We start from the raw sequence: 22795 nt of genomic DNA, 5'->3' as shown, positions 1-22795 counted from the left end.
CAAACAAGCTGCTACATTTAAATCAAATGGACATTTAGTAAGAAGAAAAACTAAGGCCTAAAATAATATAACTGTAAAATAAACAGAATGGAACTCTTGTGTCCTAGTGGCTTTTAGCAGCTGTGTGTGTCGATCTGCTCTGCTCAGTGTGTGTGTGTGTGTGTGTGTGTGTGTGTGTGTGTGTGTGTAATCCGGCCTGCTCTACTCTGCTATGTGTCTGTTGTTGGCCGTTGGGCCGGGGTCGCAGTGGCGGGGGAGATGAAAGCGTTGTCGGGGACGATGGCAGGACGGTTCAATAAAGAAGAGATTATCATAAGCAGTCATTGTCCCCCAGCCTCTCAGAATAACATGTGTGCGTCAGTGTGTGTGTATGCTCATGTGTGTGTGTGAGTGAGTGTGTATACTCATATGTGTGTGTGTGAGTGAGTGTGTGTGTATGCTCATGTGTATGTGTGAGTCTGTGTGTGAGTATTGTACCACAGACATCAGACTAAAGCTAATCGGCCATATCAGTAGCAGGCCCAGAAACAGCCTCAGCCTGCCCTGCTCTGTCTGCCCTGCCCTCTCTGCTCGGTCTGCCCTCTCTGCTCTGTCTTCCCTTCCCTGTCTTCTCTGTCTGCCCTGCTCCGTTTGCCCTGCCCTCTCTGCTCTGTCTGCCCTCTCTGCCCTGCCATGTCTTCTCTGTCTGCCCTGCTCTGTCTGCCCTGTCTGCTCTGTCTGCCAGCAGCTAACTTCAGCTCAGAGTGAACTACATTATTATACACAACAGTATGTGAACACGCCTTCAAATTAGTGGATTCGGCTATTTCAGCCACACCCGTTGCTGACAGGTGTACAAAATCGAGCACACTGCCATGCAATCTCCATAGACAAACATTGTCAGAAGAATGGCCTTACTGAAGAGCTCAATAACTTTCAATGTGGCACCGTCATAGGATGCCACATTTACAACAAGTCAGTTTGTCAAATTTCTGCCCTGCTAGAGCTGCCCTGGTTAACGTTATATTTTTTTGGTAGGTCACACAAGCTCACAGAACGGGACAGCGTGTTGAGAGTAACAATCGTCTGTCCTCGGTTGCAACACTCACTATCGATTTCCAAACTGCATCTGGAAGCAACATCAGCAAGTCAGAACTGTTCGTCGGAAGCTTCTTGAAATGTGTTTCCACGGCCTGAACAGCCGCACACAAGCCTAAGATCACCATGCTCAATGCCAAGTGTCGGCTGGAGTGGTGTAAAGCACACCGCCACTGGACTCTGGAACAGTGGAAACGTTTTCTCTGGAGTGATGAATCACGCTCACTATCTGGCAGTCCGACGGACTAATCTGGGTTTGGCGGATGCCAGGAGAACGCCACCTGCCCGACTGCATAGTGCCAACTGTAAAGTTTGGAGGAATAATGGCCTGGGGCTGTTTTTCATGGTTCGGGGCCCTTAGTTCCAGAGAAGGGAAATCTTAACACTACACCATACAATGCCATTCTAGACGATTCTGTGCTTCCAACTTTGTGGCAACAGTTTGGGGAAGGCCCTTTCCTGTTTCAGCATGACAATGTCCCCGCGCACAAAGTGAGGTCCATACACAAATCATTTGTTCGAGATCGGTGTGGAAGAACATGACTGGCCTGCACCGAACCCCGACCTCACCAATGCTCTTATGGCTGAATGGAAGCAAGTCCCTGCAGCAATGTTCCAACATCTAGTGGAATGGCTTCCCAGAAGAGTGGAGGCTGTTATAGCAGCAAAGTGGGGACCAACTCCATATTAATGCCTATGATTTTGGAATGAGATGTTGGATGGGCAGGTGTCCACATACTTTTGGTCATGTAGTGTATTTAGAGGAAAGTGAGAATACAAACAGAGGGGGAGGGAGAGAATATAGAGGGGGCTGAAAAAGAAAGTCAGAAGGGGAAAGGAGAGGAGGGTTCTCAGTGATCATTTCCGTGCCCGTTTAGAAAAGTCTAAATTCCACGTAGTCTCAGAACAGCAGTGGTTAGTTACCCCCTCTACCCCCTTACCCCTTCCCACCCCCGTCTACTCCCCCTGCCTCCCCCTCTCTCTCCCGGGGACTCCATCCACCCAGCTGGTTTTATCTGAAGATTGTCAGACAATGCCTAGAGGATCCCATCCCCCTAATCTTCCTAAAAACCCCCTTTCATCCCAACTGGTAAAGAATGATAGAAAAGGGCTGCTGACACTGAGCTGGGAAACACTGCACATCTGGGGGGGGGTGATGGTGTGTGTGTGAGAGAGAGAGAGAGAGAGAGAGAGAGAGAGAGAGAGATTGTGTTTGTGCGTTAGGGAGGGGGGTTGGGGGTAGAGGGTATTGGGGTGTTGGTGTAGTTAACTAATTAAATAGTTTTGCTGCTCAAACATTCAAATGGCCAAAGAGGAGATTAAGGGGGGTGGGAGTTTTTAAATGTTTTAATCTGTGTTCTGACCCAACAAACCCCCCCCAATCCCCGCAGTCACACACACACACACACACACACACACACACACACACACACACACACACACACACACACACACACACACACACACACACACACACACACACACACACACACACACCCTTAACTACCAGATTAGTTTGTTTCAGCCCTCAAAGGGTAAAAAGCCAATAGGTTTAGGCACATTCCAGAGATTTTTCTCTCCCAAATACAACTGATTTTAAAATTGACTATAAGCACTTAAAGTCAGTGAGTTGTGAACTGCTGTCCATACTAACAACAAATATCTTTCACAATTTACAAATAACCTGGAAGCAACAGCCAAGAGAGCTTCTTTTCCAACTAGCCTCATCTCTATTGGCCTGTGAGTTAATTGATTAAACACAATTGAATTCATTTAATTGATTCATCCTTCCTTTCTCCCCTCTCTTTTTTGATGTAGTCTCCTTGTTTTTTAAAAGGCATTTTAAATCCTATGTAATTCTATTATTATTCTTAAAAAGGTCACTGATAAAAACGTACAAATTCCTCCAAACTCTCCAAAACTTCCCACAGACATACCAGAGAAGCAGACAGACAAGACAACGACTCGGCCATAGCCGTGACCAAGACAACGACTCGGCCATAGCCGTGACCAAGACAACGACTCGGCCATAGCCGTGACCAAGACAACGACTCGGCCATAGCCGTGACCAAGACAACGACTCGGCCATAGCCGTGACCAAGACAACGACCCGGCCATAGCCGTGACCAAGACAACGACTCGGCCATAGCCGTTACCAAGACAACGACTCGGCCATAGCCGTTACCAAGACAACGACTCGGCCATAGCCGTTACCAAGACAACGACTCGGCCATAGCCGTTACCAAGACAACGACTCGGCCATAGCCGTTACCAAGACAACGACTCGTCCATAGCCGTTAACAAGACAACGACTCGGCCATAGCCGTTACCAAGACAACGACTCGGCCATAGCCGTTACAAGACAACGACTCGGCCATAGCCGTTACATGACAACGACTCGGCCATAGCCGTTACCAAGACAACGACTCGGCCATAGCCGTTACCAAGACAACGACTCGTCCATAGCCGTTACCAAGACAACGACTCGTCCATAGCCGTTACCAAGACAACGACTCGGCCATAGAAGTTAACAAGACAACGAATCGGCCATAGCCGTTACCAAGACAACGACTCAGTCATAGCCGTTAACAAGGCAATGACTCAGTCATAGCCGTTACAAGACAACGACTCAGTCAACGACTTACCTAACCAACATTCATGTACACAAGAGAGAGAGAGAGAGAGAGAGAGAGAGAGAGAGAGAGAGAGAGAGAGAGAGAGAGAGAGAGAGAGAGAGAGAGAGAGAGAGAGAGAGAGAGAGAGAGAGAGAGAGAGAGAGAGAAGGCTATGACAACACAACAACAACAACAAAACGAGGGAATGCTGATTACAGTAGACACAACAACCCTCCCTCCTCCCTCCCTCCCTCCCAGAGTATTATAGTGGGAACACTTTTTCTTCTCTTGGTGCTGCCAGATTATACTGGGTATCCCATTAAAGTTGGTGAAATGCCATTCTTGTGTCTTTAAGCCCTGGCATACGGGGTGAAGACGAGTCTTGCCTGCAGCTTACAAGGCTCCAGCACAGTGTCATCTGGACATAGTTACATTCATTAATGGTAAGCTTCTTTAGCAGCCATACGTTTCTGAAAGAACTGGAGGTCTGATAATATACCCGAAGACGCAGACACTGGCTGTGTGTGTGTGAAGAGAGAGAGAGAGTCTGTCTGTGTGTGTGTTGGTGTGTCTGTGTGTGTCTGTGTGTGTGTGTGAAGAGAGAGAGTCTGTGTGTGTGTGTGTGTGTGTGTGTGTGTGTGTGAAGAGAGAGAGAGAGAGTCTGTCTGTGTGTGTGTGAAGAGAGAGAGAGAGAGTCTGTCTGTGTGTGTGTTGGTGTGTAACTCAGAGAGTAACGCATCACTCTCACACCACTCATGTCGCTTCAAAATCAGCGTAACTAGAGGCTGTTGACCCTGGGTCTCGACCCCGCCCTGTGCAACTGGGTACTGGACTTCCTGACGGGCCGCCCCCAGGTGGTGAGGGTAGGCAACAACATCTCCTCCCCGCTGATCCTCAACACTGGGGCCCCACAACTAGAGGCTGTTCTGAGCCCTCTCCTGTACTCCCTGTTCACTACACAGGCTGCTGACTACACCAGGCTGTTGACTACACTACTACCTCCAACTCAATCATCAAGTTTGCGGACTGACACAACAGTGGTAGGCTTGATTACCAACAACGACGAGACGGCCTACAGGGAGGAGGTGAGGGCCCTCGGAGTGTGGTGTCAGGAAAATAACCTCACACTCAACGTCAACAAAACTAAGGAGATGATTGTGGACTTCAGGAAACAGCAGAGGGAACACCCCCCATCCACATCGATGGAACAGTAGTGGAGAGGGTAGCAAGTTTTAAGTTCCTCGGCATACACATCACAGACAAACTGAATTGGTCCACTCACACAGACAGCATCGTGAGGAAGGCGACAGCAGCGCCCGTTCAACCTCAGGAGGCTGAAGAAACTCGAGGCTGTGTCCTAAAGGCACTCACAACACTACAGATGCTGTTCGAGAGCATCCTGGCGGGCTGTATCACCGCCTGGGATGGCAACTGCACCGCCCTCAACCTAGAGGCTGTCCAGAGGCTGTAGTGAGGCTCTGCACAACACATCACCGGGGCAAACTACCTGCCCTCCAGGCACCTACACCACCCGATGCTACAGGAAGGCCATAAAGATCACTCAGAGGACATCAACCACCTAGAGCCACTGCCTGTTCACCCCGCTGTCATCCAGAGGCGAGGTCAGTAGAGGTGCATCAAAGCTGGGACACGAGAGACTGAAAAACAGCTGTCTGACTCTCAGAGGCCACTCAGATGTTAAACAGCCACCATAACATTGATCTAGAGGATGGACTACTCGAGAGGCTGTTGACACTGTCAATGATGTTGACTACACTAGAGGATGTTGACGATGACACTGAGGATGTTGAGCTGATTTAGAGGCTGTTGACTAAATGATGTAAATATATCACTAGCCACTTTAAACAATGCTACCTTATATACTAGATGTTACTTACCTAGATTATTCATCTCATATGCAGGCGTTGACTGCACTCTATACATCGACTGCATCCTGTATGTACACTACTGTATCACTAGCCACTTTAACTATGCCACTTGGTTTACAACACTTATCTCATATGTATATACTGTTGACTCACATCAGCTACTGTATCTTGCCTATGCTGCTCTGTACCATCACTCATTCATATATCCTTATGTACATATTCTTTATACCCCTGTTACTGCACTAGTGTTGATAAGAGGCTGTTGACTGTAGTTGTTGGACTGCACTAGAGGATGTTGATGTATAAGACAGTAGTTTACTTAGTTGTTGATTACACTGTTCTGTTGATTACTGATTGTCGAACTAGACACAAGCATTTCGATACACTCGCTTAACACTAGAGGCTGTTGACCACACTGAGGCTATGTGACAACACTAGAGGCTTTGATTTGATTTGATTTGACTACACTAGAGGCTGTTGACTACACTAGAGGATGTTGACTACACTAGAGGCTGCTGACTCCACTACTACACTAGAGACTGTTGACTACACTAGAGACTGTTGACTACACTAGAGGCTGCTGACTACACTAGAGGCTGTTGACTACACTAGAGCCTGTTGACTACTAGAGGCTGCTGACTACACTAGAGGCTGTTGACTACACTAGAGGCTGTTGACTACACTACTACACTAGAGGCTGTTGACTACACTAGAGGCTGTTGACTACACTAGAGGCTGTTGACTACACTAGAGGCTGTTGACTACACTAGAGGCTGTTGACTACACTAGAGGCTGTTGACTACACTAGAGGCTGTTGACTACACTACTACACTAGAGGCTGTTGACTACACTAGAGGCTGTTGACTACACTAGAGGCTGTTGACTACACTAGAGGCTGTTGACTACACTAGAGGCTGTTGACTACACTAGAGGCTGTTGACTACTCTAGAGGCTGTTGACTACACTAGAGGCTGTTGACTACACTAGAGGCTGTTGACTACACTAGAGGCTGTTGACTACACTAGAGGCTGTTGACTACACTAGAGGCTGTTGACTACACTAGAGGCTGTTGACTACACTAGAGGCTGTTGACTACACTAGAGGCTGTTGACTACACTAGAGGCTGTTGACTACACTAGAGGCTGTTGACTACACTAGAGGCTGTTGACTACACTAGAGGCTGTTGACTACACTAGAGGCTGTTGACTACACTAGAGGCTGTTGACTACACTAGAGGCTGTTGACTACACTAGAGGCTGTTGACTACACTAGAGGCTGTTGACTACACTAGAGGCTGTTGACTACACTAGAGGCTGTTGACTACACTAGAGGCTGTTGACTACTCTAGAGGCTGTTGACTACACTAGAGGCTGTTGACTACACTAGAGGCTGTTGACTACACTAGAGGCTGTTGACTACACTAGAGGCTGTTGACTACTCTAGAGGCTGTCGACTACTCTAGAGGCTGTCGACTACTCGAGAGGCTGTTGACTACACTAGAGGATGTTGACTACACTAGAGGATGTTGACTACACTAGAGGCTGTTGACTACACTAGAGGCTGTTGACTACACTAGAGGCTGTTGACTACACTAGAGGCTGTTGACTACTCTAGAGGCTGTTGACTACTCTAGAGGCTGTTGACTACTCTAGAGGCTGTTGACTACACTAGAGGATGTTGACGACACTAGAGGATGTTGACTACACTAGAGGCTGTTGACTACACTAGAGGCTGTTGACTACACTAGAGGCTGTTGACTACACTAGAGGCTGTTGACTACACTAGAGGCTGTTGACTACACTAGAGGCTGTTGACTACTCTAGAGGCTGTTGACTGCACTAGAGGCTGTTGACTACTCTAGAGGCTGTTGACTACACTAGAGGCTGTTGACTACACTAGAGGCTGTTGACTACACTAGAGGCTGTTGACTAGAGGCTGTTGACTACACTAGAGGCTGTTGAGAGGCTGTTGACTACTCTAGAGGCTGTTGACTACACTAGAGGCTGTTGACTACACTAGAGGCTGTTGACTACACTAGAGGCTGTTGACTACACTAGCGGCTGTTGACTACACTAAAGGCTAATAACAAAGACTACTTCATGTTGACTACTACTGAAGATACATAGAGGCTGTTGACTACACCTAGAGGCTGTTGACCACTAGAGGCTGTCTACACTAGCCTGTTGACCACTAGAGGCTCTAGCCTGTCCTACACTAGCCTGTTGACTACACTAGAGGCTGTTGACTACACTAGAGGCTGTTGACTACTCAAAATAATAATAACAAAGAGCACTTCATTTATACTGAAGATACATATTGGTGGCCTGTCCTGTCAGCCTGTCCTGTCAGCCTGTCCCGTCAGCCTGTCCTGTCAGCCTGTCCTGTCAGCCTGTCCCGTCAGCCTGTCCTGTCAGCCTGTCCCGTACGTCTGTGCATAGGTCTGTCTGTCTGTAGGTCTGCTAGGTGCATTAAGCCATATGGCTGTATCCCCACCCACCCACCCACACCTCTGGCTGTATGGCCATATCCCCTCTTCCTCTCGTGTGATGCCTCTGCTCACAGAAAGGGATTAGGCAGCAATAAAACCCAGTGGCAATAATCTCATCATCCTCGAGTGCACTTTTTAAACATCTGTTCATTATGCGCCAGGCTAAAACTGATTCAAACACACACGCAGTCTCACACACACACACGCAGTCTCACACACACACACACACACACACGCAGTCACACACACACACACGCAGTCTCACACACACACACGCAGTCTCACACACACACACGCAGTCTCACACACACACACAAACACGCAGTCTCACACACACACACGCAGTCTCACACACACACACACACACGCAGTCACACACACTTCTTGTTTATCGCTTATCTAGAGCGCAGCAGGTGAGGGCGGCTCGGCGCCGTGCTGATCGCCATTCTTTAGATAATTGCGTCCATTGTTACAGGTTATATAGTCATTTGGTATAGGATGTAGGTATAAATAGTCATGTGGGCGAGTGGGTGTGTGTGGGTGTGTGTGTGTGTGTGTGTGTGTGTGTGTGTGTGGTGTGTGTGGGCGAGTGTGTGTGTGTGTGTGTGTGTGTGTGTGTGTGTGTGTGTGTGTGTGGGTGTGTGTGTGTAGATAGGTACAGGGGGCAGGTGGGGTCGGGGGCATTCAGAAGAAGACCAGAGGATTCCAAAACGCTGAATAGAATACATTTAAATCCTATTCTGTTTTTTGAATAGCTGAAATTTCTATAAATGTGATATTTTTCTTTGGGACGAATATCACACAATACAGGAAGGATAATACTGATGATGTTGACAGGGCTATTTAGAATGATAACAATACAAAACCATTCAGCTCCAGTACCAAATAAGTACTATTCCAAATTAAGCCGTTAAGTGTAAGATATATATTTGATATCTGAGGCCCCTTAGCGCCACACGGATGAAAAAGGAATCAGTCAAGTCCTGCATTTGATTAAAATGGTTCCTTTCTTAGTGCGACACCTCCGTCTGACAGGAAGAGGCAGCGACACCTCTCTGTCTGACAGGAAGAGGCAGCGACGCCTCTCTGTCTGACAGGAAGAGGCAGCGACGCCTCTCTGTCTGACAGGAAGAGGCAGCGACACCTCTCTGTCTGACAGGAAGAGGCAGCGACGCCTCTGTCTGACAGGAAGAGGCAGCGATGCCTCCGTCTGACAGGAAGAGGCAGCGACACCTCTCCGTCTAACAGGAAGAGGCAGAGACACCTCCGTCTGACAGGAAGAGGCAGAGACACCTCCGTCTGACAGGAAGAGGCAGCGACACCTCCGTCTGACAGGAAGAGGCAGCGACACCTCTCTGTCTAACAGGAAGAGGCAGAGACACCTCCGTCTGACAGGAAGAGGCAGCGACACCTCTCTGTCTAACAGGAAGAGGCAGAGACACCTCCGTCTGACAGGAAGAGGCAGCGACACCTCTGTCTAACAGGAAGAGGCAGAGACACCTCCGTCTGACAGGAAGACAGAGACACCTCCGTCTGACAGGAAGAGGCAGCGACACCTCTCTGTCTAACAGGAAGAGGCAGAGACACCTCCGTCTGACAGGAAGAGGCAGAGACACCTCCGTCTGACAGGAAGAGGCAGACACCTCTCTGTCTAACAGGAAGAGGCAGAGACACCTCCGTCTGACAGGAAGAGGCAGAGACACCTCCGTGACAGGAAGAGGCAGCAACACCTCCGTCTGACAGGAAGAGGCAGCAACACCTCCGTCTGACAGGAAGAGGCAGCGACACCTCCGTCTGACAGGAAGAGGCAGAGACACCTCCGTCTGACAGGAAGAGGCATAGAAGTAATGAGAACAATAATATCAATGATAGTTATAATAAAGATGAAGATGATGGTAGAAGAGACAGTGGACAATGAAGGTATAGAATCAGACTAATAATAATAACTAAGACACATATAATTTTACTATTGAAACTGAAACTCGAAGATTCACCTGATTAAAACAGAGACATTCATTTATTTTAATTATAAATATTATCAATAATAATATTAATTATTATTTTGAACCGCTATGCTGTGAAGGACACACACGAGGACACACATATTGTAGTTATGACAATAACTAAAATAACAAACGTAATATATATACATTCAGTACCAGTCAAAAGTTGGAACACACTCATTCAAGGGTTTTTCTTTATTTTTTACTATTTTCTACATTGCAGAATAGTAGTCAAGACATCAAAACTATGAAATAACACATATGGAATCATGTAGTAACCAAAAAAGTGTTAAACAAATCAAAATATATTTTAGATTCTTCAAAGTAGCCACCCATTGCCTTGATGACAGCTTTGCACACTCCTTGGCATTCTCTCAACCAGCGTCATGAGGAATGCTGTTCCAACAGCCTGGAAGGAGTTCCCACATATGCTGAGCACTTGTTGGCTGCTTTATCTTCACTCTGCGGTCCGACGCATCCCTAACCATCTCAACTGGGTTGAAGTTGGATGATTGTGGAGGCCAGGTCATCTGATGCAGTCCTCCATCACTCTCCTTCTTAATCAAATAGCCCTTACACAGCCTGGGAAGTGTGTTCTGGGTCATTGTCCTGTTGAAAATCAAATGATAGTCCCACTAGGCCCAAACCAGATGGGAGGGTGTATCGCTGCAGTATGCTGTGGTAGCCATGCTGGTTAAGTGTAACTTGAATTCTAAATAAATCACTGACAGTGTCACCAACAAAGCACCATCACACCTCCTCCTCCATGCTTCATGGTGGGAACCACACATGCAGAGATCATCCGTTAACACAATCTGCGTCTCACAAAGACACGGCAGTTGGATCCAAAAATCTCCAATTTGGACTCATTAGACCAAAGGACACATTTCCACCAGTCTAATGTCCATTGCTCGTGTTTCTTGAACAGTTGATGTTGAGATGTGTCTGTTACTTAAACTCTGAAGCATTTATTTGGGCTGCAATTTCTGAGGATGGTAACTCTGCTGCGGAGGGAGGATAAGTTCCTTAGAGGTAAGTCTGGGTCTTCCTCTCCTGTGACGGTCCTCATGAGAGCCAGTTTCATCATAGCGCTTGATGGTTTTTACGACTGCACTTGAAGAAACTTTCAAAGTTTTTGAAATCTCCCGGATTGACTGACCTTCATATCTTAAATTAATGATGGGCTGTCATTGGTCTTTGCTTATTTGAGCTGTTCTTGCTATAATATGGACTTGGTATTTTACCAAATAGGGCTATCTTCTGTATACGACCCCTAACTTGTCACAACAACTGATTGTCTCAAACGCATTATGAAGGAAAGAAATTCCACAAATTAACTTTTAACAAGATACACCTGTTAATTGAAATGCATTCCAGGTGACTACCTCATGGAGCTGGTTGAGAGAATGCCAAGAGTGTACAAAGCTGTCATCAAGGCAAAGGGTGGCTATTTGAAGAATCTCAAATATAAAATATATTTGGATTTCTTTAACAGTATTTTGGTTGCTACATGATTCCATATGTGTTATTTCATAGTGTTGATGTCTTCACAGTTATGTAGAAAATAGTAAAAATACAGAAAAACCCTTGAATAAGTAGGTGTGTCCAAACATGTATTAATATGTATTATTCTAACATTCGGTAAACGCTCTCCCAACGTGGTCACCTGCTATGCTGAGAAGGAAACACACCTGTCAGCCCAGGAATAAAGGTAATGTATCATCGTGATGAAATAGGACTTTCGTTATAAATATCATCAATAACTATTATTATCACCCTAACATTGGGTGAGCGTTCTCCCAACGTTGTGAACTGCTACGCTGTGAAGGACACTCTACTCCCCCCAGTCCAGGAATAACAAGTTCATTAGGCGGAGAGCGGCGCCCTAGGAATTCAAATCCCCCCCCCTCCGACCCACCGCCGCAGTCTGATTGGCTGTCTGGCTGCCGTGCTCTGCGTCGGCACGGCGATGGGGCTCGTTAGAACCCTGCAGTAATTAAGAGCTGTTAGAAAGTGAATTCTCCCAACGCAGATTAGGAAATTAAACTATTTACTGATTACATATTAATACACACACAACAATGGGGCCTGCCATAAGCTTGGAAGGCCACCGAGGAATTAATGGCTGTACTTCATTACCATAAACAATGGAAGCATAGAAAGGCAGTTTTATGCCACTCTCTCTTCTGTAATGTGCCTGATATCAGAAGACACTTGACAATTCTTGTTCAATTATCTCTATTATTCAATGTGCTGTGAACTGCCTCCCAGTAAATAAATTAACCACCCCAATTACTTTGTATTCATCTGGGGAGAACCACCGTCTCGTACCGCGTAATAGAAAAGAGAAAACCGGTGCAGAACTCAGAAAGCATTGCTGGGGGAAGAAACAGGGGAATATGGGGAGAGGAAGAGAGGGAGGGGGAGGAGAGAGGGAGGGGAGGAGAGAGAGGAGGGAGGGAGGAGAGAGAGGGGGGGGAGGAGAGAGAGGGAGGGGGAGGAGAGAGAGGGAGGGGGAGGAGAGAGAGGGAGGGGGAGGAGAGAGGGAGGGAAAGGAGAGAGGAAAGAGAGGTGGGAGAGACAGAGGAAAGGAGAAGGAGAGAGAAATGGAAAGGAGAGAGAAATGGAAAGAGAGAGAGAAAGAGAGAAAGGAGAGAGCAATGGAAAGGAGAAGGAGAGAGAAAGAGAGAAAATAAGAGAGGCAGCGAGAAGGGGAGAGAGAAAAGGAGAGGAGAAGGAGAGAGAAAGAGAGAGAAATGGAAAGGAGAAGGAGAGAGAAAGGGAGAGAGAAATGGAAAGGAGAAGGAGAGAGAAATGGAAAGGAGAAGGAGAGAGAAAGGGAGAGAGAAATGGAAAGGGAAAGGAGAGAGAAAGGAGAGAAAATGGAGAGGAGAAGGAGAGAGAAATGAAAGGAGAAGGAGAGAAAGGAGAAGGAGGAGAAGGAGAGAGAAAAAGGGAAAGGAGAAGGAGAGAGAAAGAGAGAAATGGAAAGGAGAAGGAGAGAGAAAGGGAGAGAGAAATGGAAAGGAGAAGGAGAGAGAAAGGGAGAGAGAAATGGAAAGGAGAAGGAGAGAGAAAGGGAGAGAGAAATGGAAAGAAAGGAGAGAGAAAGGGAGAGAGAAATGGAAAGGAGAAGGAGAGAGAAAGGAGAGAGAAAGGAAAGGAGAAGGAGAGAGAAAGGGAGAGAGAAATGGAAAGGAGAAGGAGAGAGAAAGGGAGAGAGAAATGGAAAGGAGAAGGAGAGAGAAAGGGAGAGAGAAATGGAAAGGAGAAGGAGAGAGAAAGGGAGAGGAAATGGAAAGGAGAAGGAGAGAGAAAGGGAGAGAGAAAGGAAAGGAGAAGGAGAGAGAAATGGGAGAAGGAGAGAAATGGAAGAGGAGAAGGAGAGAGAAAATGGTCAACGCCAGAGAGAAAGACCCACCAAAGGAGAAGGACCAGAGACAGAAGGCTGCCATGCTAATGGAAAGGAGAAGGAGAGAGAAATGGAGAGAGAAATGGAAAGGAGAAGGAGAGAGAAATGGAAAGGAGAAGGAGAGAGAAATGGAAAGGAGGAAAAGATGGGGGAAGAAAACGTGTTGAAGCAAACAGATCAGGAATGAGTCAACGGTCTCTTCTGATCTAACCACAAGCCCAAAAGCACTCCACGAATCCTACCCCCCTTCTTAAAGACCCACCACATGGGACAGGACCAGCTAGACAGTCGGGGCCTGCCATGGGACAGGACAAGCTAGACAGACAGAGGCCTGCCATGGGACAGGACCAGTGGCCCTTCTTAAAGACCCCCTGCCATGGGACAGGACCAGCTAGACAGACAGAGGCCTGCCATGGGGCAGGACCAGCTTGCTGGGACAGGACCATCTAAAGACAGGGCCTGCCATGGGACAGGACCAGCTAGACAGACAGAGGCTGCCATGCCATGGGACAGGACCATCTAGGCCCTGCCATCTTAAAGACCCCCAGGGCCTGCCATGGGACAGGACCATCTAGACAGACAGAGGGACTGCCATGCCATGGGACAGGACCAGCTAGACTTAAAGACCCAACCAGGGCCTGCCATGGGACAGGACCAGCTAGACAGACAGGGCCTGCCATGGGACAGGACCAGCTAGACAGACAGGGCCTGCCATGGGACAGGACCATCTAGACAGACAGGGCCTGCCATGGGACAGGACCATCTAGACAGACAGGGCCTGCCATGGGACAGGACCATCTAGACAGACAGGGCCTGCCATGGGACAGGACCATCTAGATGGGACAGGACCAGGGCCCTGCCATGGGACAGGACCAGCTAGACAGACAGGGCCTGCCATGGGACAGGACCAGCTAGACAGACAGGGCCTGCCATGGGACAGGACCATCTAGACAGACAGGGCCTGCCATGGGACAGGACCATCTAGACAGACAGGGCCTGCCATGGGACAGGACCATCTAGACAGACAGGGCCTGCCATGGGACAGGACCATCTAGACAGACAAAGCCCTCAGAAGGTACTCACACCCCTCCACTTTATCAAAATTTTGTTTTACAGCCTGAATTTAAAATGGATTCAATTTAGATTGTTTTGGTCACTACACACAATAATGTCAAAGTGGAATTATGTTTTTCAACATTTTTACAAACTAATTAAAAATGAGAAGCTGAAATGTCTGGAGTCAATAAATATTAAACCCATTTGTTATGTCAAGCCTAAAGTTCAGGAGTAAACATGTGCTTAACAAGTCACATAGTAAGTTGGATGGATTCACTCTGTCTGCAATACTAGTGATCAACATGATTTTGTAATGACTACCTCATCTCTGTACCCCACACATACAAGGATCTATAAGGTCCCTCAGTCGAGCTGTGAATTACAAACACAGATTCAACCACAAAGACCAGGGAGGTTTTCCAATGCCTCACAAAGAAGGGTACCTATTGGTAGATGGGTAAATAAAAGCTGACATTGAATATCCCTTTAAGCATGGTGAAGTTATTAATTACACTGGATGGTGTATCAATACACCCAGTCACAAAGATACAGACATCCTTCCTAACTCAGTTGCCGGAGAGGAAAGAAACCTCTCAGGGATTTCACCATGAGGCCAATGGTGACTTTAAAACAGTTACAGAGTTTATTGGCTGGAAGGGAGAGGGGAGGAGAGAGGAGGAAGAGAGAGGGGATGAGGGTAGGAGAGAGGGGAGGAGAGAGGAGGAAGAGAGAGGGGAGGAGAGAGGAGAGGAAGAGAGAGGGGAGGAGAGAGGAGGAAGAGAGAGGGGATGAGGGTAGGAGAGAGGGGAGGAGAGAGGAGGAGAGAGGAGGGGAGGGGAGGAGAGGAGGAAGAGAGAGGGGAGGAGAGAGGAGTGGAGGAAGAGATAGGTGAGGAGGGTAGGAGAGAGGAGGAAGAGAGAGGGGTGATAGAAGATAACTGAGGATGGATCAACAACGTAGCTACTCCACAATACGAACCTAAACGACAGACTGCTTTACCAAGAAGACAGTGAATGTTCCTGAGTGGCCAAGTCACAGGTAAATACGTCGAGATATTTATTACATTTATTTATTCAACAATGACAAGTAGAACGTTTTGGAAAGTCCATTTTTACTTCTATATTTTACAACTGGAAGTGGGATACCTCCCAGAAACTGCCCTTCAATCAACATGTTGAAAGTGGTGTGGGGGGAGTAGGTGGTGTAACGCCTGGCTCAGTCTGGGGAGCGCGACGCAGGCAACGCTAACGTCATGTGTTCCATTCCTGCTTTACTGTAAGTCTGATTAATGGCATCACTTCTAATTAAAGTAGGGAGTTAAAACCATCCACTACTTAAACTGATCTGACCTGTTGAGGAGGGAAGGAGAGGAGGAGAGAGGGGGAGGAGAGAGGAGGAAGAGAGAGGGGAGGAGAGAGGAGAGAGGAGGAGGAGAGAGGGGGAGGGGAGGAGAGAGGAAGAGAGAGGGGAGGAGAGAGGAGAGGAGGAAGAGAGAGGGGAGGAGAGAGGAGGAAGAGAGAGGGGAGGAGAGAGGAGGAAGAGAGACGGATGAGGGTAGGAGAGAGGAGAGGAAGAGAGAGGGGAGGAGAGAGGAGGAAGAGAGAGGGGATGAGGGTAGGAGAGAGGAGAGGAAGAGAGAGGGGAGGAGAGGAGGAAGAGAGAGGGGAGAGAGGAGGAAGGAAGAGAGGGGGATGAGGGTAGGAGAGAGGAGAGGAAGAGAGAGGGGAGGAGAGAGGAGGAAGAGAGAGGGGAGGAGAGAGGAGGAGGAGAGAGGAGAGGGGAGGGAGGAAGAGATAGGTGAGGAGGGTAGGAGAGAGGAGGAAGAGAGAGGGGACGAGGGTAGGAGAGAGGGAGAGGAGGAGGAGAGAGGGGGAGGGTAGGAGAGAGGAGGGGAGGAGAGAGGAGGAGAGAGGCGAAGAGAGAGGAGGAAGAGAGAGGGGAGGAGAGAGGAGGAAGAGAGAGGGGAGGAGAGAGAGGAGGAAGAGAGAGGAGAGGAGAGAGGAGTGGAGGAAGAGATAGGTGAGGAGGGTAGGAGAGAGGAGGAAGAGAGAGGGGAGGAGAGAGGAGTAGAGGAAGAGAGAGGTGAGGAGGGTAGGAGAGAGGAGGAGAGAGAGAGGAAGAGAGAGGGAGGAGAGAGAGGGGAGGAGGAGAGAGAGAGGGAGGAGAGAGGGGGAGGGTAGGAGAGAGGAGGGGAGGAGAGAGGAGGAAGAGAGGGAGGAGGAGAGAGGAGTGGAGGAAGAGAGAGGTGAGGAGGGGAGGAGAGAGGAGGAAGAGAGAGGGGAGGAGAGAGGAGTGGAGGAAGAGAGAGGTGAGGAGGGTAGGAGAGAGGAGGAAGAGAGAGGGAAGGAGAGAGGAGTGGAGGAAGAGAGAGGTGAGGAGGGTAGGAGAGAGGAGGAAGAGAATGGTGAGGAGAGAGGAGTGGAGGAAGAGAGAGGGGAGGAGGGAAGAGGGGAGGAAAAAAAGAGAGGAAACAGGTGAATGAATACCGTTGCAGCCTCCGAGGACCAGGAAGAGAGGGAACTAGCAGAAGTGAATACAACTCCCCCCCCCAACACTCACTCACTCCGTGTTTACCCAAACTACATTTTGTCCATGTCATTGAGTGATGCTACAAGGTGTTTCTGGGGACGTATCCGGGGGTGAATTCTTCTCTCTCTGATACGACCAGTATTATTGTGTCGGCTGCGACCATCCTGCCGCCTCACTACCTGTCTACTATCTGATTATTTACAGGGGGGCTGGCTGGGCTGGAGCTGTGCAATATCAATCTGGCTCAAGGTGTGTGTTTGTGGAAAACAGGGTGTGGTGACAGTGTGTGTGTGTGTGTGTGTGTGTGTGTGTGTGTGTGTGTGTGTGTGTGTGTGTGTTTTCCAGTAAACAACGTATCCAGCTAAGGCTACTTTATCAGCAGTGGGGGGAAAAACCCTTCAGATTGACACAATGGTATTCACTCCTACAGGGGTAGAGGATATGGAGGGATGAGGGAGAGAGAGATGGAGGGAGACAAGGAGGGGTGGATGGAGAGGGAGGGGGAGAGAGAGATGGAGGGAGACAAGGAGGGAGAGAGAGATGGAGGGAGACAAGGAGGGGGATGGATGGAGAGGGAGGGGGAGGGGGAGAGAGAGATGGAGGGATGAGGGAGAGAGAGATGGAGGGAGACAAGGAGGGGTGGATGGAGAGGGAGAGAGAGATAGAGGGGGAGAGAGAGAGGGATGAGAGAAGCGATAGAGGGAGAGAGGAAGAGGTGAGGGGAGAGGGATGGAGGGAGGAAGGGAGGCATATGCAACAAACAGAGATGGAGGGAGGGAGAGAGAGAGAGATGGAGAGAAACAGAGAGAGGAGAGATGCCTCGATATAGGAGGAGCAGTAAAATCCTTAATCCCTCCACCCTGGTGTTGCTTTCTCCCCATTTCTCTCCCTCTCTTATCCCTCTCTCTTCTCCCCCTCTCTCTCTCTCTCTTCTCCCCCTCTTATCCCTCTCTCTTCTCCCCTTCTCTCTCCCTCTCTTCTCCCCCTTATCTCTCCTTCTTCCCCCTCTCTCTCCCCTCTCTCTCCCCTTCTCTCCCCCTCTTATCCCTCTCTCTTCTCCCCTCTCTCTCTCTATCTCGCTCTCTTCTCCCCCTCTTATCCCTCTCTCTTCTCCCCTCTCTCTCTCTCTCTTCTCCCCTCTTATCCCCTCTCTCTCTCTCCCTTCTCTCTTCTCCCTCTCTCTTCTCCCCTCTTCTCTCCCTCTCTCTTCTCCCTCTCTCTCTCCCTCTCTCTCCCTCTCTTCTCCCCCTCTCTCCTCTCTCTTCTCCCCCTCTTCTCCCTCTCTCTTCTCCCCTTCTCTCTCCCTCTCTCTCCCCCTCTTATCCCTCTCTCTTCTCCCCTCTCTCTCTCTCTCTTCTCCCCCTCTCTCCCCTCTTCTCTCTCTCTCTTCTTCTCCCTTCTCTCTCTCTCTCTCTCTTCTCCCTCTCTCTCCCCTTCTCCCTCTCTCTCTCCCCTTCTCCCTCTCTCTCTCCCCTCTCTCTTCTCCCCTCTCTCCCTCTCTTCTCCCCCTCTCTTCTCCCCTCTCCTCTCTCTCTCTCTCTCCCTCTCCCTCTCTCTCCCCCTCTCTTCTCCCCCTCTCTCTCTCTCTCCCCCTCTCTCTCTTCTCCCCCTCTCTCTCTCTCTCTCCCCCTCTCCCTCTCTTCTCCCCCTCCTCTCTCTTCTCCCCCTCTCTCTCTCTTATCCCCTCTCTCTCTCTCTTATCCCCCTCTCTCTCTCTCTTCCCCCCTCTCTCTCTTCCCCTCTCTCTCTCTCTATCCCCCTCTCTCTCTCTCCCCCCCTCTCTCTCTCTTCTCCCCCTCTCTCTCTCTTATCCCCTCTCTCTCTCTCACTCTTATCCCCCTCTCTCTCTCTTCCCCCTCTCTCTCTTCTCCCCCTCTCTCTCTCCTCCCCCTCTCTCTCTCTCTTATCCCCCTCTCTCTCTCTTATCCCCTCTCTCTCTCTCACTCTTATCCCCCTCTCTCTCTCTTCCCCCTCTCTCTCTCTCTCTCCCCCTCTCTCACTCTTATCCCCTCTCTCTCTCACTCTTATCCCCCTCTCTCTCTCTCTTCCCCCCCTCTCTCTCTCTTCTCCCCCTCTCTCACTCTTATCCCCTCTCTCTCTCTCACTCTTATCCCCCTCTCTCTCTCTCTTCCCCCTCTCTCTCTCTCTTCTCCCCCTCTCTCTCTCCCCCTCTCTCTCTCTCTCCCCCTCTCTCACTCTTATCCCCCTCTCTCTCTCTCTTATCCCCCTCTCTCTCTCTCTCTCTCTCTCCACCCCCTCTCTCTCTCTTCTCCCCCTCTCTCTCCTCCCCCTCTCTCTCTCTCTTCTCCCCCTCTCTCTCTCTCTTCTCCCCTCTCTCTCTCTCTTCCCCCTCTCTCTCTCTCTTCCCCCCTCTCTCTCTTCTCCCCCTCTCTCACTCTTATCCCCTCTCTCTCTCTCACTCTTATCCCCCTCTCTCTCTCTCTTCCCCCTCTCTCTCTCTCCCCCTCTCTTCTCCTCCCCCTCTCTCTCTCCTCCCCCCTCTCTTTTCTTCCCTTTTTCTGAAGCCTGCTCTGTTGTGAGGATAAATTGTTTAGTAGCAGTAACAGAATGCTAGATTGCATCCCAAATGGCACCCTATTCCCTATAAAGTGCACTACTTTAGACGGGAGCCCTATGGGAGATCTGGTCAAAAGTAGTGCACAATGTAGGGAATAGGGTACAATTTGTGCCGCAGTCCTATTCTGTTATTTCAGTACAGGACTCAATGGAACCGAGCCCCTTGGCTCAGACACCTGTCTGTTTCATGTCTATACAAGGTTACCCACCAGCCAACGCTTTCCAACCACACCAATCAGCCTGTTTGGAAGCCAAAAGATCACACTTTAGAGTGTGTGAGTCTGTGTGTGTGTGTTGGGTTAAGTGTGTGTGTGTCGTGCTCTCAGTGTGTGTGTTACCTCTTGCATTATTTTAAATGCCCCCCCCTCTCACTTAACCCCCACCAATCATCCACCTCTCCCCTTCTGCTGCATATCATTGAAGACCAGATATGTACTGGGGGAGGGGGGCTATGCATGGCTGAGCACACTGTTCAATGTGAGCTGAGCAGGCTGGCTGCCCCCCCCACACTATCAGGCTGGCTGGGGCTCCCCCACACTGGTGGGACACTATCAGGCCTGGTTATCATTTCCCATGAAGACTCTCTTATCACCCTGGCCCAGAGAGGTCTCCCCTTCTCTCCCCCCTCGCTCTCCCCCATCTATCCTCCTTCTCCCCCTTCTATCACCCTCTACTCCCACTCTCCCCATTTCCTCCCCCCTTTTCATATCCACCAGCCAGCCCCTCGTATCGCCTCCCTCCCTCCTTCCCTCCGTAGCTACACAACATTCACTGCTTCAAAGATTCCACACTGCATCCCAAATGGAGCTCTATTCCTTATATAGTGCATTGGGCTCCATAAAAGTAGTGCGCAGTACGTAGGGAATAGGGTGTCATTTGGGACACTACAGCCTCACACACACTTCCCCAACTCCGTGAGAGTTTGTGTGAAACGCTCAATTTGCCAAAACAGTTTTCCAGTGTAATTGGGCTTGGTACCTGTGTCCATGAGATAGCGTAGCCTCTTCTCCACGCGCGCCGCCCGGGTGTCGATGTGGCGCTGCTCGCTCTCCAGAGCAGACAGCTCCCCGACAACGTACTGACTGGTGTCTTTGAACGCCTTCTGGTAGAGGGAGAACAGAGAGAAGAGGGGGAGACGGAGGAGAAGAGAGAGAAGAGAGGGGAGACGGAGGAGAAGAGAGAGAAGGGGGAGACGGAGGAGAAGAGAGAGAAGAGGGGGAGACGGAGGAGAAGAGAGAGAGAGAGGGGGAGACAGAGGAGAAGAGAGAGAGAGAGAGGGGGAGACAGAGGAGAAGAGAGAGAGAGAGGGGAGACGGAGGAGAAGAGAGAGAAGAGGGGGAGACGGAGGAGAAGAGAGAGAGAAGAGGGGGAGACAGAGGAGAAGAGAGAGAAGAGGGGGAGACGGAGGAGAAGAGAGAGAAGAGGGGGAGATGGAGGAGAAGAGAGAGAAGAGGGGGAGACAGAGGAGAAGAGAGAGAAGAGGGGGAGACGGAGGAGAAGAGAGAGAAGAGGGGGAGACGGAGGAGAAGAGAGAGAGAGAAGAGGGGGAGACGGGGAGAAGAGAGAGAGAAGAGGGGAGACGGAGGAGAATAGAGAGAGAGAAGAGGGGGAGACGGAGGAGAAGAGAGAGAAGAGGGGGAGACGGAGGAGAAGAGAGAGAAGAGGGGGAGAGGAGGAGAAGAGAGAGGAGGGGGAGACGAGGAGAAGAGAGAGAGAGAAGAGGGGAGACGGAGGAGAAGACAGAGAAGAGGGGGAGACGGAGAAGAAGAGAGAGAAGAGGGGGAGACAGAGGAGAAGAGAGAGAAGAGGGGGAGACGGAGGAGAAGAGAGAGAGACGAGGGGGAGACGGAGGAGAAGAGAGAGAAGAGGGGGGAGACGGAGGAGAAGAGAGAGAGACGAGGGGGAGACGGAGGAGAAGAGAGAGAAGAGGGGGAGATGGAGGAGAAGAGAGAGACAGAATGAAACAGAGGAGAAGAGAGACAAGAGAATGAGAGACGGAGGGGAAGAGAGAGAAGAGGGGGAGACGGAGGACAAGAGAAAGAGATGAAAGAGGGAGAGACGGAGGAGAAAGAGAGAAGAAGAGGGAGGACAGAGACAAAGAGATGAAAGACAGAGGACAGAGACAAACAGAATGAAAGACAGAGGACAGAGAGACAAACAGAATGAAAGACAGAGGACAGAGAGACAAACAGAATGAAAGACAGAGGACAGAGACAAAGAGATGAAAGACAGAGGACAGAGAGACAAAGAGGGGTTAGAATTCCTCATGAAACAGGAATCACATACAGCATCAAAACATTATAATTTATTAAACGGGGGAGAGAGGAGAAAGGGAGAGAGGAGGTTTTCTTTCAAACAGAAGTCTTTCATTAGAAGACTGAAAAGGCCCCACGATAATGGCCGCCTTGTTGTTGCTATTGTTCCCTTCTTCTTGTTGTTGTTTTGGTCTCCTTCCCTCTTCAGAGAGCGGTGGCTAGAGATAGACAGCAAAGCTTTACCAGAGAAGAAAGCAACTTTAATTCTAGCGTTTTAGTTCTAGTCGACACACTTGGAAACACTGTAGTCAGAAAAACGGACTAGTTCCCTCCCGACACACGCTCCTCTACCCAAACCTTTTTCTCTTGTGATACACTATTATGCTCCCTCTTGTCCTAATTTACTCAACCTGTATGGATGGGGTCAGGGGTCACCCCCACGTTTACCTCTGAGTCATTCACACTCTTCCCCATCGCCCTTATTTCAGCCCACATGTCTAGTGCAGGGCTCACCAACCCTGTTCCTGGAGAGATACCCTCCTGTAGGTTTTAACTCCAACCCTGTTCCTGGAGAGATACCCTCCTGTAGGTTTTAACTCCAACCCTGTTCCTGGAGAGATACCCTCCTGTAGGTTTTAACTCTAAACCTCCTGTAGGTTTTAACTCCAACCCTGTTCCTGGAGAGAGACCCTCCTGTAGGTTTTAAATCCAAACCTCCTGTAGGTTTTAACTCCAACCCTGTTCCTGGAGAGATACCCTCCTGTAGCATTTAACTCCAACCCTGTTCCTGGAGAGAGACCCTCCTGTAGCATTTAACTCCAACCCTGTTCCTGGAGAGATACCCTCCTGTAGGTCTTAACTCCAACCCTGTTCCTGGAGAGACACCCTCCTGTA

The 22795-nt window shown here is 49.4% G+C and overlaps 1 protein-coding gene across 1 annotated transcript in view; it reads right to left on the bottom strand.

Annotated features, from left to right (window-relative positions):
- Nucleotides 1-22795, bottom strand: part of ehbp1 (EH domain binding protein 1) — a gene marked incomplete at its 5' end in the record, with an annotated part of 277887 nt that overhangs the window by 57975 nt on the left and 197117 nt on the right. Inside the window, one exon of the mRNA XM_042317637.1 lies at nt 20625-20748. Coding sequence (XP_042173571.1) covers nt 20625-20748 — 124 coding nt within the window. The remainder of the gene's footprint in view (nt 1-20624; nt 20749-22795) is intronic.

The sequence above is a fragment of the Oncorhynchus tshawytscha genome, unplaced genomic scaffold (genome assembly GCF_018296145.1).
Source record: "Oncorhynchus tshawytscha isolate Ot180627B unplaced genomic scaffold, Otsh_v2.0 Un_contig_1390_pilon_pilon, whole genome shotgun sequence".
NCBI classification, from domain to species: domain Eukaryota; kingdom Metazoa; phylum Chordata; class Actinopteri; order Salmoniformes; family Salmonidae; genus Oncorhynchus; species Oncorhynchus tshawytscha.
The sequence above is the reverse complement of the archived record's forward strand: the minus strand, read 5'-3'. Positions and strand labels throughout refer to the sequence as shown.